General features: G+C 49.3%; 1 protein-coding gene across 9 annotated transcripts in view; it reads right to left on the bottom strand.

Annotated features, from left to right (window-relative positions):
• Rbp6 (RNA-binding protein 6) overlaps positions 1 to 16342 on the bottom strand; it is a 586247-nt gene that overhangs the window by 109081 nt on the left and 460824 nt on the right. For all 9 annotated transcript variants that reach the window (XM_077677081.1, XM_077677080.1, XM_077677082.1 and 6 more), the window contains one exon: positions 3336 to 3418. In XM_077677081.1, the coding sequence (XP_077533207.1) occupies positions 3336 to 3418 (83 nt within the window). The remainder of the gene's footprint in view (positions 1 to 3335; positions 3419 to 16342) is intronic.

The raw sequence follows: 16342 nt of genomic DNA, 5'->3' as shown, positions 1-16342 counted from the left end.
GAATTTTTTCCCGTTTGTTCAGATTTATTTCCTATTCGTGCCTATTTGTTTCGTTATTCTTAGACAGAAAAAAAGTGAAAATACTCCTCCTGGCCTGCAAGTAATATTCTATGCGGACTCTAAAAACGCAGTTTCACGTTTGCGTTTCGGCATCGCCTGTAATAAATCTTCGTTCCTGCCGCAAAGCAAACGACGCTAAGAAACAGGGGGTCCTTGGTTTTAATTCGGCGCCATTTAATTTTCAGTGGAGGCGCATTTGTATCCGGCACTTTTTGCTTTGTTCTCGCCCGACGAAACACGGGACCGTAAAATCGAACGCAAGATTAAACGAGTTGTCACCCCGGAGGAAAAAAATAAACGGTGACAGCGCAGGCAGTGAGACGGATTCGGGCGCGCCAAAACATATCGCATATGCCGTTTTCGATCCGATTTTGTAGATTGTCGGTGCTGGCGGAGAAAAGAACGGTGTGGCCGAGCGTCGCACGACTGAATTGGAAACTACGTGAGTGATTTCCATAAGCTAAGCGCACGCGCAGGGTCGCCCGCCAACCCCCGGCGCTCTCGAAGCGCGCTGCCTGGCTCACGAAGCCCAATGACGTGGGTCGTACACACGCGCTATTTGCGCATCGCCACTTGCCGGGCACGCATTCGGAAGCAGGCGCGCAGCGGATTTCTCTCACACGTAGTAATTTATGCGCATAATCACTGTTAGTTTTTTTCCAGCTACACTGATTTCGCTACAGTTGCGTTCTCTTCCCTATAGCTTTGTGATAGTCCTTTGCGAGTTCAATGCGCGATCTTTAACGCCATCCCGTTTCAGCAAACGGTTGTGCAAGGAAGGCTACTGTATTGGTGGCAACGAGGACACCGTTGTAAAATACGGTTAGCGTTACAGTCCCACCAAGCTGTTGTCATAAAATGCTCGCCGCTGCCAGCTGTAGTTTTTCTGACACTGGCTTCATCGTAAACCACCTCAGTACCAGATATGTACGCCCGGCTTGCGCAGTGACTAATGCACACTCACGAGCCAGCGATAACTAGTTACTTTTCTCAATAGTAATTAGTAATTGTAATTTGTAAGGCGTTGGTTTTTAGGGTTGCCCCATCACTTCTCACCAAAAAAATTGTATTGCATCATTTCTCTTACTTTTTGCAGGAAAGAAAAGTGCCGCCATTTTGTAACCACCTTGTCCCCCCCCACCCCCCACTTCCCTGAAATAAGCATATGGAACAGGTCTACTTTTTTCTTGGTAACGGGCCCGTGTCTGCCCATACCAACAGGATATACGTACCGGTGCACTTTAAAAGTAGTTAAAACAAGAATGAGCGAGTGATAGCGGATTTTCCCACGAAGTAGCTTTGTATCCATATTATTGCAAACATAGGGGTGGTTGTGTGAGTCCAAAAGACGGCCATAGGGATGCGTGTTCGAGGACACAGCACGGAAGTCAAATAAAATTCGCGTAAAGTACTGAAGCCACGTTCCAATTAGATTTGACGGAGCCTGCGCACTGTTTCCGGAGAAATTTTCGGTCCCTCTTCAGCAGCGCGGAGTGGCGCTAAAGAGTCGCTGCACTTAATCAACGAGAAGCCGAAACGAAACCTCCCAATTTGACATGATACAATAATGTGAGCGAAAAGAACACGATGAACAGAAAAAAAGACACCGCACAGTGCTTCGATGGACCTCACAGCTATCCACATGGCGTGAACTGAGACGCACTGCGGACAGACCGTTCCCGGAAGAGGTACGCGGCTACATTTATCGACCGAGCCGCAACGATGGGTGAGACTGGCCAACAGAATCTTAACAACATTCCCATTTTGTGCGTTCAGAATGACTAGTGAATCTGCATGAGATCTGGTTAAAGTGTTCCTTACGGAGAGGTGAAACAAAATTTTGGGTCAGTTACAGTTTCCACTAATAGGAGGCAACATAGAATACGATGACAAGTCTATTAACGAACGCTTAGTTCCAATTTAAACTCAGTAAAGTGAGGAGCGTATGACCCCCAATGACCCTGTTGCGGAGACAGGCGATAACTGTTTTTCAGATATCACTGTTTTTCATCATGCCAATGATACCGCTCCCCCACAGTGATAACAGTTCTGCGGCCAGCTCCTTCCACTTCCCTCTACCTGTCACGAACAATGGAACGTCACTGATGCGGGGAGTGTGATCGATGTCACTCTCAGTTCTCCTTAACTAAGCGGATCACAAAGGCGACGGGAATCTCCTGCTGAAGTCCCCAGGAACGAACTGACACATTTTCGCTTGAAGGTAGGCTGCCCAGCACCGCTTCCACAGCTGGCGGAGCAAGCGCTGGGGATTTTTAAATCTTCCCACACGAAAATGACAAGAAAAATTTCTGTAGTTTTTTTCGTATTTTTGTCTTGCCGTATTCTTGTCGTGTCGGGATTCTGATGTTCTGTCGTGTGTCGTATTCCTGTCCTCATTTTGATGTTTCGTCGTGCTGAATTCTTGTTTTGTCGTGATCCTGATGTTGCATCAGTAGTTGCACATAATTTGAATGTTATTGCCCATTGGGAAGAGTAGCGCAAATAACAGTTCTGGTGTGACGACAGGAATGTTTGTCGTTGAGAAAATTGACTTTGTCGTTACAAAAGAAATGTGTGTCGTAACAACAGATGGTTTTGTCGTAACAATAGGCCTTCTGTTGTCCCAACAAAGTTATTCGTCATACGACAGGAATTCCTGTTAGTTTTTTGCGGTGTTCCTGATGTGATTATAGACTGGGTTTTTAGAGAAACGAGAGAGGCTACGAGAAGTCATGCACACTGCCCTCAAACCGCGTTGTCCTAGCCTCGTTCTCGACTACGGCGAACACGAGACAAACATATTTTAACAGCGGAGCTGTTGTAGGTCGAGACTTTTCGTCTGTCTGCCGTAGGTCGTGCGTCACGCAAGGGTAGGAACAGGTTCCCAGACACGCCGGCGCACTCTAACGATGGATCTGCATGGAAACCGCCCCGCCGGCGGTGCCTGATTTTAGTTGCCGATTCCTTTGCTCGAAGCGTAGAATTCGCGCACGGCGCTGCCGTTCACCGGTGAGCGCTGGTTTACGTTTGAGTCGTCGCCAGAGAACCACAGCTCAGCTGTTTTAGCAGATGTCTAACTGGGTGAAACTGGGTTTAATTTTTCATCCGGGGCAAAACACGACGAACAGCAGCCAATATACAGTATCCTGCGCGCGGACATTTAGTATTTCATTTTGGGTATGCAGTGATACGCAGCGGCTGACCCGTCCAACGGAAGTCGTCTGGCGGAAAAAGTAACTCGCAGCCGGCCCAACTAGGAGCCAATGCGAACTCACCATTTTGTTGTTGATTTCATGAAAGTGGATCTCGCACACCTTGTCAACCACGTCTTCATTCTCAAAGGTCACGAACCCGAACCCTGCACAGGAGAAAAAAAAAAGGCTTATTTGCGTTTGGCAAATACTCGGTAAAGAGTGGAACACGAAAGTATGTTTGCGCTGGGCAAATACGGCGGATTTAAAATGAGAACCTGACACACTACAATTCGGATAATAAAGTATCAAGCTGTAATGAGCTCGTTTTTTTTTTTCGGGTATCTCAAGAAGTCTGAAAACGTACCTACGGTCACCCTTTCACCTTCGTGTAGCATTATATTCAAACCTGGCGTTTCGCGCAAGTCTCTATCCTTTGGAACGCTGAGGGACATGCACACATCAAAACATTTGCAGTGACATTCAACTGAGGTGCAGCGCGCCCACACATCGAGGAGTCCGAAAAAAATTGCGAGAGTCGATTACGCAACACAGTGCGAAATGACACCGCAGTCTTGGTAGACGCGCCCTAGGAGCGGCGATAAGAAAAGAAACAATCCCGGGCCATCTCCACTGATGTGAAACCTGGGGAGGGGAGGGGCATGCAGTGTATAAGTGTATTCTTGGCGCCTTGGCGTTTTTGCCAACGAAGATGAAACCGTTTGGGGTAGAGGCATACAGCTTTTTGCTGTAAAGTCTCCTGTCTTTGAAGCACGAAGCTCTCTAGCGCGAGGCGTAAACGAGTATGCCGGGGTTTTTTTTAGTACGCGTTACGTTCTAGCGCGAAGCGTAAACGAGTTTCCCGGTGTTTTAGTACCGTGACTACATGAGGCGAGACTACGACGACGACAGGAGACACCAACAGCCCCAGCCCTTAAGGGGCTTCGCCCCTAACTCAATGGGAAAGGATGATTATGATGATGATGGTGAGATGACACGTGGTTTCCGAACGCGACGCGCAGAGCTTCGCACTCACTTCGCTGCCTCACCCAGCGGCGCAGCTGTCTCCATCAAGCAGCGATGCTTTGCGCGGCGCACTGCTGCACTTCCTGTGCAGGCGTCGCGGCCACTCCTGCTCTTGCCACAATAACACCGGCACATCCGATCGGCAATTGGACACTATTGCTTTCACAATGACTGCATCATGATGAGTGCTCAGCCTTCCTCTTGTTTTTTTTTTTCTTCACACATATCTACATGAGATAACCCTTCTCGCAGGATGAACGAGACGCCAAAGAGTGGAACTGCAAGGGATGCGAATTTACGGAAGCGCCTCGGAGGTACGTGCAGCGGGATCATGAGCGCACTCTTCGTGCGGAGAGCGGCACGCGACTGCATTCAATATGCAGGTGGGACACGTGGCCTAAGATCCCGGCTTCTTCATCATTAGCGAATATATTTTATGGCCCAAGCAGTGTGTTCGTCTGGTGAAAACTCTGCTGGTTGAGACCTTTCAACAACGGACGACCAATAAGATAAGCAACAAAGTTACCAAAGACGCGAACGCAACATCCGACACAACGCTCAGGCTGCTGACGTTCGAATTTTCAAGCACCTGGCAGAGAGCCAACTACAGCGAGCGCAGCCAGCCTGGACGCTGCCACTTTCGGCGCCTGGAGACAGCGTCCGCACGCAAGCTTCCCACTCCAGCGTATCGTGCCGGCTGGTCGCCTGTGAAGGGCACATCTTTCCTTCTCAACATTTCGGAAAGTGACAATTTTCGTCGTGCATAACGAGAAGTGGCCGAAGTCCTTAACGACCGGGGTTTCACTCGGACAGTTTGGATGGCATCGACGCGCAGAGCCGCATCCTCTCGCACTCAGCCACCAAGTGTCCTAGGAGCAAGTGGGGAACGTAAACTTTATTGACAATCCGCGCCAGCCATGACGGGCTAAAGCGCGTCCGGTATTAACCGCGCGCCATTCTCGGCAGCTGGAGCATGTTGGGGAATCGGGCTCGACAGGATGTGTGCACGGTCCAAAAGAATCCAAAACAATCCAAAGCCAGTACACGGCGAAAGTTAGCGCCCTGGCTTACCGGAAGACACGGCGGCTGTAAGAACATCCCCTTCACTCCTCTGTATTGTTCGCGTGTTGCCTTTTAGTCCTTATTTTCACGGGGTGCCATAAATGACGGCAAGGCCGAGCGTACTCTTCACAAAGTACGGGTACTGCCACACGTGTAACGCGTCCCTACATTTGAGCGCACTATCGTGCCTCTTGTCTAACCGCACCCTAAAAAATGTTAGAAATGTGTAGAGAAGAATCTCGTTGGTATACGCTTCGGCAGACTACTCTTTTCGGCATAAGTTTTCTTTTTATTTTATTCCGGTCGACGTCCCACGGGAATAATGCACTATCATATGTCTAATACGATCGTATATTTGTCTGAAATTGGATAGCACGACTGCGAAATTGCGAAACTTTGCGAAATTTGCTGCAGCTACGATGCGCGGAAATCCAAATGCGGTTAGAGTCAAAATCCAGATTTGGTAAATTGGCACTGCACTCCATTCAAATGCGGTTAGAGTCGAGCGATACCACTTGTCATCAAGCGAAACGTAACAGGGAGCGACTGAGAATATGTGCTTGAGTGTTAGAGAGCTCGCGCATGTTTTTTTTTCTTTTGAATGAGTGGTCCAACTTTCCGCGTTTTTTTTGTTGCCGCCCTCGCGCTGCCTGGGATGTAATTTTCGCTATTCGCGGTGCTGTGATCATGCAAAGAAAGCATAAGTCTCTCATTTTAAAAGGAAACTGGAAAGACAACCCAGGCGACCGTGAAACATGACGGAGACGAGATGACGACCTGCGACGAGATGGCGGGCGTAATTGCATGGTGTGGTACTATAGGCGACGTTGTCTCTGCGTCGGGCACTCTTTAAGCGTCCTTGGAACGCGAAGTGAGTGGTGAAACTGCGGCTGTATGTTTTTAGGTTTCAGAGGAACCACTTCAGATACCTTAAAAAGAAAAAAAAAAGTCAGGCGAAAATGTATGAGCTATTTCAGGACTGCCGAATAAAAGCAAGTTTTTTGTCGAGTAAACGCCTTCGTTTCGTCCTCTTCCAAGCACTTTTGGAAATATGATTTAAGATGTTTCGATTTATTTTCCTGTTTTCGCTGAAAAAGTGTCAACGAGATTTCACTGAACTAAGCAGCTCGTAATCTGAAGCGGGGGCCGCTGTTCCACGGGGCTTCATTTCGAGTGCAACCTGCGCCTATCTGAAGAATGGTACCTGCAACGGTAGCAGAGGATAATTTGAGTTGCATTTGTTTTCTAGCTATTGTTTACTTTCATTTTATGCCCAACTGAAATTTTCCTTGTCGTCGTCATCGTCATCGTCCTCACCATCGTCATAATTATGAACAAAATTTATAAACGTCAAAAGACGTCGCCCTTTGTTTGCAGGCTAGAAGCACTTGTAAATAAAAGTTTCTTTTTTTCTGCAAAAAGTTGCCCGGTGGAAGCGTTCCGGAGTTTTTCAAAATTTATCTGAAAACCCAGATGCGTACACTCTAAGACAGTCCTCCTTGTCCAGCTTCACCGCAGTACACTATACTGACCAACCCATGCAATCGACGATGAACTTTAGTCGAATGAGAACAACAAGCACACCCTTTGACTCAAAATTGTGATCTGCGCTGTGACATTGCGCACTGTAGAACGTCATGCTCGCATTGCGAGATGCTACTGCGCAGACCCAACTTTGGGGTGATTTCGTTTGGACAATGTCGTCATTCTGCGAAATTTCAGTGTCGACTGCATGTATTGGTCAACCCAGCATGCTGTGGAGATGCTGGGCCACTGGAGGGAGAGAGAGAGAGAGAGAGAGAGAGAGAGAGAGAGAGAGAGAGAGAGAGAGAGAGAGAGAGAGAGAGAGAGAGAGAGAGAGAGAGAGAGAGAGAGAGAGAGAGAGAGAGAGAGAGAGAGAGAGAGCTTTATTTTGAAACCTGTGTCCAAAGGACTGCTCGGCTTCTTGGTTGGGTTACAGGGACTCGTCTATAGTCCTGGCGTGTTTTTAATGTGGTTCACAAGCATGGCCCAATAGAGCTCTTCAAGCTCCTAGGGTGTGTGACCCATGCCTCCCATCAAGGAGGGCGCTTTGTGGCAGGAATTGGTTGCAGGGAAGATCTCAGGGTGCTTTGCATGTTTGAACCTGTCCAGAGGGTGTGTTCATTGTTGGGGTATTTGTCGCAGTGTGAGCATTTTGTTGTGCCGGGAAGCCCGCCTATGTAGTGCTGTATGTGTTGTGCTGGTAGCGTGCCGGTTTGTGCTCGCCGAATGAGAACATACCGCTCAGTGCGCACTCCAAGACAACTCAATACGGATTGTCTTGGAGTGTAGTTACAGCTTCCAGGCTCTTGAGCCGAATTTGCGCCCAGAGATCGGCTCGATTTTTTTCGGCTAAGCGCAGCCAGCACGTGGGAGCGAGGTGTACGAGGTCACGCACGTGCTGCCCGACTCCTGCGTACACACGCTCGCGCACGATCCGCCAGAGTGGGGGCCGCACGACGGTGGCGCTAGGCAGCGCCACGCAGCCGGGGCGCGCGCTAATGAGAAGAGCGGGAGGGTGTTCCCGGCAAACAGTGCAGGCGGGGGGCAAAGCGGTGCTTCCGACGGTCCTTTGAGTCTCCAAGTGGCGTAACAAACGCCGCCGGGAAATCAAAGGAAGCCCGCGCAAACAGGGCGGAGGGCTCGGTTTCGCCGCCGTTTGAGATTCACCCGGCGGCAGGTCTCGATCGCGGAGTCCGCCCACTCTGAAAGCACTCAGCGCGCACCGCGGCCGTTCTCCTGCCGCAAAGTCTCCGGAGTTGCGCGCTGTGGCGCATGGGAAGCGACGCAGGGGCGTCTTCTACTGCATCGCGTGCCGCCGCTCGCTACTCTTCCGGTTGTCTCTTCCGGACCAGAGATCAAAGCGCGTGACAACACAAATTCACCAGTGCCCGGAGGCTGCGCCCCGATCTTTCCGTTCCGCGCTCATTTTGGATGGAGAAGGCGGCCGTTGCGTTAGACGACTTACTTTTCCCCGAGCGGCGCTTATTGGGGCGCTACTGTGGCGACGCTGCGAATGAAACGATGCTGGCTTGGGCTCTACGGTATACCAGTTGTAATCAAGAGGCATTGTCCGAAAATTACGGGGGATGCTTAGAAGTTTTTCAGAATCTTAGGGCGAAATCCTGGTTGGCCCTTCGGCTGACGGGCTGTTGATATTCCTGCTGATTTTTCACGTTGCTCTGGTCGGGTCGTTGCCGCAGCGCCACACCCAGCCGCTTCCACCGAAGTCGGTTACGACGAGCAGCCCTTAGAGCTGCTCTAGCCTCTTCCGCCATGGAGCACTTACTCAGACTTTCCCGCTCGCGACTAGGGCCTAGTGTGCCGTCACCAACGGCGATGTGAAATGAAGCAATGGGCGACGTGTACGAGGCGTGTGCAGAACGTCCCATGGTCCGTCGCCCTTTCTCAAAACCTATTTCCTTTCCCCGGCGCGCGTTTCCCGTATCGCGCTCCGATTTTATATGCGTTTGATTGTCTGTATAGAGGTCTGCATCTCGCTGCATCTCGCAATGTTACTATGAATATAGAGATGTAAGGCTGTCGCCTTGGAAATCGGGTCTCAAGGACGCGTGAAAGCGGCTCAGCAACATTCGCTGCCGCTCTTTGAAACGCTTCGAGTACGACTCAGCATCAAAATATTTGCACGTCCTTGGGAATAGGCGCATCATTATTGGGAGACAAACCCAACTGAGGAATTGTACGGCACCAAGTCAGCTTCTGTGAGTGCTCTAATTAATGCGAACAGTGTCCGCAGTACAGGAATTTTGCTGAGAGGAAAATGGGGGAGTGGAGGTATATATTTTATAGTTATGCCAACATATATGGCACGCCACATAAAACATTTCACCATTAAATTCAGAATCGATGCCTATAAAATATTACATGGGAAACATCCAGGTGTGCAGCTTGAAATTTAACTGAGTGCAGCTTGAATGACAACACCACATCTAATACCTCGGAAGGAGAACTCGCAGAATATGTTCCATGGCGGCGTACAAAGACATAAAAAAAAAACATTCTAGGCTTGCTCCACGCGCGTAATGGCTAAGCTGTTTGCTGCTGCTTCTCCTGGTCACAGGTATTGTTGATGGAGGCGAAGGACAAAAAAATCAGAAACGCAGAAAGGAGATTTACGCAGAGTTGGAAATCGCTAAAGACCACAGTGGAGGCATAAGCATCCGCTCATCTACCTGAACAAACGCAATCGGCGTGAAACCAGTGTCCCTCCAGGTGCCATTCATGCACTTACGGCACCCGGTGGGTTGGGTATCAAATGAGGCTCATCGCCACCGACGGTAAGACAACAGTGTCAGGGAGTGTTGAGCGAGCGGCTGCCGATGTGGCGCAAGCCACGAAGGCTTATGATATTCGAAACCACTTTCAAATCTCCCGCGTAAGAGTGGCGCGTTCAGTGACGCGACCTTCAACTATCAGAAGGGGGGCACACGGCGGGCGCAGCGCTTACTTTTTATTCCTGCCGAACGAGAGGCTCATTGACACGAATGCACGGTTTTGCGCCTCTTCCCTCGGGGATCGCCAGGCGCCAAATCCTGGCTTTCCCACCCGAGCCCGCAAATAAAAAAAAGGCTTATTTAGTGGACCCCGCGTTGCACCATCAGCACGGCTATATTGCCCTACAGCGGGGATCTGAGCGGCGCGGAGGCTGTCGTCTCCCTGTGGAGCACTCGGGAGGGAAGCCCCGCGGGGCCGCTGTGAAGAAGCGAGGAATCGGCGACGACGATAAAACAGGGGGCATCAGCACGCTACCTCTTGATTCCCGACCTGGTTCCCCGAGGACCGACATACATGAACAAATACTCGCTACTAGGCGGAACATACGTTCGATGCAGCAAAGATCTCGAAACGATTGAACACAATGGAACGGAATGACGAAACATCCATCTGTTCCGAAATGAATTTTAGACCGCTGGTTTTTACATATGATGGAAGCGTTATACTAGCCTGCACACTAGGTCACCGGAGGAGAAAGCTGAGAAAATGCGGTGACGTAGCCATGCGTCGCAACCATCCCTGGTTCAAGTGCGCAACAAAAAGGGAAAGTGTGGATCTTTGTTTAGAAATATATATAAATTGCGAAAAAGTTTTGAAGCGAACACTCTCTCGCGAGGGGCACTGGATTGGATTCGATTGGATTGGCTTGGCTTGACTTGGATTGGATTTGGATTGGATTAAAGTGGATTGTGTTGGATTGTGTTGCGTCATATCCGCGGCAGACGCACTAGCGCCGGCGCGTGCCCAGGTGAGAGCATGTGCGGCCCAGCGCGCTCTCACTCCGCCGTTGGGCGGCGCTGCGCGCGGTGCTGCGCATGTGCAGTACTCTCTCTCTCCGCGGTCTCCTCTCCTTCGGGCGCGCTGCGCATATAACCGGTGTGCCGCTCTCCGGCGGCCTTTCGGTCGACGGTTGCTCCCTGCTTGCGCTTGAACCCCCCTCAGCGTCGCATCACACCAGGATTCCCGCGAGGGGAGGTGGGCGTAATTTTAGTGGAGGGCTCCGGATTAATTTTAATTACCCTGGGACCCACAACGTGCGCCGAAATATCCACATGCAGGCGTTTTCGTTTGGGATAATCGCAACAGCCGAATAACTGCAGCAGACCAGGTGGCTTTTGCCGTCAATCGTTGTCGCCAACCCCTTTGCGGTCAGTCTACATTCAATGGCCTAGTAGGTGCGATGTTTTAGCTACAGGTGAAGCGCAATCATACCGACAGTTCGTAGGTGTGTGCTGGTATTCGTGGAAATATTGCAAAGACGTTTAGTAACTTGTTATAATAAAAAAATACTTAATTTTTGGTTAATTGCCCATACGTGTTTGGATTTCAGTACTAGTGATGTGCTGCCACAGTGGCCCTGACGGCTTTTGAATCAATATCTGAATGAGCCAATAATTTTAATCGATAGTAACATCACCTGACGCCAATATTACCAACATGGTCGCCGCTCAAGTATACCTTGCCCAGGAAAATTGGCCCAGGCTTGACAAAATGCATGTTCACTTAATGCTTTACAATCAATCAATCAATCAATCAATCAATCAATCAATCAATCAATCAATCAATCAATCAATCAATCAATCAATCAATCAATCAATCAATCAATCAATCAATCAATCAATAACCCCACGTGGCGCTGCTGTTAGAAAAACCCGAGGGCAGTCGTACCTCAAGATGCTTTTTATTTTGCTGCGGGCGAACTCGTTTAGATCGCTGCGGCCCCTATACAGCGATGAGCCTATACGAGACTGTGTCACACAAAAAAATCACACAGATCAGCAAAAGAAGCACAACGAACTGCCACCTCGTATTAAGAAATGCGTGCCAATCAGAAGATGAAATTATGAGGGCTGCAGAATTAGCCGCCCTTGTTTCGTGCGGACACAGTACGAAAATGCATTTCAGAGCTGGCGTATTGTTATCGAGTGCGCCGGCGCTTATAAAGCGGTTAGTACTGGAAGAGTGGGTACGCTTTCTTTGAGTGACCTTAATTGCTCTCCGGTAGTACAACTCCTACTGGACAGCGAAAAGTTCTTCCCTGTGTGTTGCTTTAGTGGCATCTGCCGTGTTATCATTTTGACTTGAAAGCTTCTTAGTCTGACCAGGAGAGCATCTTGGCGCCTCTTGTCACGCGAAAATATGCGCGGGGGATGGCGCGCTTCTGCCGGTAACACCTCCTGCCCGGCTGTCCCTACTCTTAATTCTAGCACCTCAACGGAAAAACAACTGCAGCCTCACTGCACAAAACTGAATTTTCAGAAAATTCTCGCGAAAATTGCAATTCGTTCCAATGAGCTTAATTTCGCAGATATTATGATTTGGAACGACCGGTAACAAGGACCGACAGACACCCTGGCTAGCGTCTTCGAAACGGCCCACCGCATACATTACAAGAAAACGAAACCGAGAGCTTACACTCGGTAGATTTCACCCCTCACCCAAGACTGCAAGAGCGATGAGCGAAAGAAAAAGGAGAGATATAGAGAGGGAATAACAAAAACGGATACAGGAAAGTGAACGATTCCTTTTCAGGCTGCTAATGTTCGAGCTGTCGCTTCGCACCCTCACACATTAGGAAAACCTCCTCGCTTTCTTTATCCGATTCGTTCACCTAAATGAGAGTACACTTAGGAGACAGGGGCACACAAGGAAGCAAGGCGGCAGAGGTGAATCGATAGCTGGACAGCATTAGGGCCTTCAAGACTCATCAAGCCAGAATGGATAAGCTTGATTCGGGCTCAGGCGAAGGGGCGCTTACTTCGATCCCGAATGTTCCAACGGACGAACACTCCTCTGTTACTACGTATACGAGTGGACGAAAAAGACGAAAAAGTCAAAGCAGATAAACAAGTCATTAGCAATAATTAGGGAATCACAACTAGGACAGCGATAAGAAAAAAAAAATTGTGGAACTGCGCGTTCCTTTAACAACTTCTTTTTTCATAATTCCGCCGTTTCTGTCCTTAAGGTTGACTTGTTAGGTTTCTTTTGTCCGCCGTTGTCTAAATTGTAAGAAATGTGCAAAGAAAACTTTCGCCTCATTATTATGCTAGGAGGTGAATTTTTTTTCTATTGCGCAACGAATAATTAATAGCAATGCATAACCCTATTCAAGCTGAATGGAAGCAAATGTTGAGTTTGTACAGTCTGTATACTTATGGCACCAATTTTCCGGCCTTGTAGTCAATGGTTTTATTCTATGCATTTGTGAGACGCAGCAGCTATGCGCCGTTACCGTGAAGACTGGAGTTCGCGCGCTGCGCACGAATTCCGCATTAGGAAGTATAGTAATCGTGAGCTGTTTATTTGTAACTGAATTTATTGTTGAATTCGCCTTTACGAAGATAAATCAGAGAAACTCGGGTTAAAAACGGCATCAGACGGAGGTGAGATAAGCGTAGAACATATGCAAGGCTAACAAAAAGATTGCCTCGCCCAGGCGCGAGCGGAGCGAAATACAATAACAAAACAAAGAAAAAGACGCTGGCTGGTGTTGGCTGGCTCGAGTGGTTGCAATAACTGCGTTCCGGTTGATCAGCCCGCCAAGATACGGTTAACGTGGGCGACGACGCCATTGCCAATTACTGCGCTTGCACGAGCGGCGGCGCTGGTTCCTCGGTGATGTTAGAGTGACAGTACATACACCTGTATGCAGGAACTCTAGGTGATGTGGCCCACGGCAAGGCGGCCAGTACAACCACACACCCTTCTTGCAGGCGAAGTCATGAGTCTTCATATACAACGGTCTCTGCGGGTATCTTTTCTTTTCTGAAAACTGCGGTCAACGCAGCAGGTAAGAGAAGAAGAAATCCCCGTTCTTCGCTTGCTATTTGGTCTAACTTGTTTGTAATTTACTCCGTAACGAAAGATACGAATTAATCGCTTTTTTTTCCCGTATTGAATACAAGGTTCGTGTAACAGACAGTACACGAGCAAGGTAGGGCGAATTGGGAGTGATAGAAATCGTTGCATTGGTTGATTATGGGGCTTAACGCACCGAAGCTGCACCTGGACTAGGAGGCGCGCCTTTGTGGGGGGGCTCCAGATTAACATTGTTACGTGGTGGCAAAGATAAGACGAACGATGCGATGTACTGAAGTGGCCTATTTACATTCTTTGCAATGGGCCATAGCGGAGTCCGCTCAGTCTGCACGCCCGCCTTTTTGTCGCCGTCTTCGACGCCGGGTTATCGCGCCATGGGGCATTGTCCACCTGTCCCGTGACAATATTGACCCACTAGGGACCTTTGGTGTGAGCCTAAATGTCGACACGGCCGTTTTCGCTTCCACCTGAAAAGGAGCCACCGCGGCCAGGATCGAACCCACGTCCTTGTGCTCAACAGCACAACGCACTGCGCCACCGCGGCGGGCACCAATAGAACTCGCTGCCAGAGCGAATTTAAACCATAAGAAAACAAAATACCGAAGAAAAGCTACATCTCTAGTGATACTAAGAAAAATTAAACTAGTTAAACAAACCACTGAAATACCGTCCAAAAACTAAGCAGACTACGGTAACGCGAGCCCACGACCGTTAGTTAATTCAAGGATTCCCGGAGGAGGCAGTGGGAATTACGAAACGGTGTCGGCGGAGCCGGGCGTGGATATGCACACTGCCGCCGGTGATTATGGAGTCCGTAATCTCCGTCTGCTGGCCATAAAATGTCATTTTACGGTTGCTTCGTTAAATTACCCGCGCCAGTGGCAAAGGAGGGCTTGCGGGCGGGTCCCTCTCGACGAAGGCACGCACACCTCGTGCTTTCCGCCGCCCTGCTTTCCGCTGCCCTGATTTGCAACTTTTGAGTAACCCCGTGCAACGCTCATCCGTCACGGCAAAGAATACAAGGACCTTCTGAATGCCAGGAACACAACAGCCAAAGCTAAACGTCAGGCTACTCCTCTGGACCGGGTGGCTCCAACACTGTGCGAGTTTGAACGAAAGAACCGGTTTTTACAAGCACCGGAGATGGAGAACGCGCGAAGTCTTTTCAGAAAAAAAGAAAATGAAGGCACTCATCCTAAACAAAATTTAATATCGGCACCAACCTGTTGGCGAGGTGTAGAAATTTATAGAACACTAAGAGACAAGGTGAAAGACAAAATAACATGCGAAACGCTTGAGAAGTTGGACGCAACAGCAAGCGGATATATCTGCAGGTGATCATCCAGGTGTGAGAAAATTGACGTCATACCTGAATACTGGAAGCATTCCGCAGGTTTTTTATTCTTAAGCCTTCGAAAAGCGTGAAGCGAATAACAAACTTGGGACAAATTTCTCTCATACCAACTACAAGTAAATTAACTGGAAAGAATGGTCCTGACATGCCTGAGTTGCATACTCGAGAAAGAGTATCCTTCGCAGTGACTTTGGGACTGCCGCTTTCCGTGGACATGCAGCTAAAGGACGTTTTAGGACCATGGGCTTGTCCCAAACGTGCTTCACGGGCTACCAAAGCTCTGATAGAGTACCTGCAACACACGGGTCTAGACCAGTCGCTGTGAATAACTCGCCGTATCTGTACGCATCAACTTCTTGAACATCATCGCCATCATCTTCATCACGTCATCAACTGGCGTAGCAAGTTAGGCATTTTAGCCCAGCTAACATCGCCAGACTTCATTAAAGATCGCTCTCTCTCTCTCTCTCTCTACTCGAGAAAGACATCCGTGTTTGCCCAACGAAGTTCTCTGTGCAGTACGCCCATAGGAATGAATGAATGAATGAATGAATGAAAAATTACACCATCTTCCCGTGGGGAACCATGAGGAGTATGCGAAGCATCATGGGGGTTCCGTGTAGGTTCCATTGTGTTGCCGTTATGTTGTTTCATTTATCGGAGCCCGAATGGGAACGTAGTGTGAACCCCCATGTATAGACAGAGAAATGTAGAGAAATGTAGAGAAATGTAGAGACAGCGAAGAGACCGACACCCACGTTACCTGATCGAACACTTCCTGGTTGTCGTCTTTATTGCGTGCTCACGCTCCTACCCCGCTGCCCGCCCTCTTCGTCCTCTTCTCTGGTTGAGCTGCAAGGCGTGTGGCGCTTTCAGCCACAGCTTTCCCACGGGAAATTCAACATCATCCTCTAAAGTTTTCAATTCGTCGTTTCCGTTGACGTTCAGCTTCGCGTGCCTTCGTTGTATCAGTAGCTTCTTGGCGTAGTTTTAACGAGTGAAGGACATAAGGCGCGTTCGTGGCACATGCTCCCGTCTCGGTTTGTAGCGCAGTGGGAAGAGCGCCATGAACCTCCCGTTGCGGCCAGAGAGTCGTAGGATCGAAACCGGCGCCACCTAACTATTTCTTTTATTTATAGTGGACTGCGCTGACGTCAGGCCAAACGCTGACGGGGCTGAAGAGACGCGCATGCGCCGTAGAGTGCGGACGGCGGACAACAACGACAACAAGGGAGGGAGAGACACAGCCGCGAGCATGAGATGCTTCGCATCTAAAAGGGGACCTTCGACC

This window comes from Haemaphysalis longicornis, unplaced genomic scaffold (assembly GCF_048455015.1).
Source record: "Haemaphysalis longicornis isolate Haplotype H1 unplaced genomic scaffold, Haemaphysalis longicornis Haplotype H1 scaffold_7, whole genome shotgun sequence".
Classification (NCBI taxonomy): Eukaryota; Metazoa; Arthropoda; class Arachnida; order Ixodida; family Ixodidae; genus Haemaphysalis; species Haemaphysalis longicornis.
Note: the sequence above shows the minus strand (reverse complement) of the source record. Positions and strands in the feature narration are given on the sequence as shown.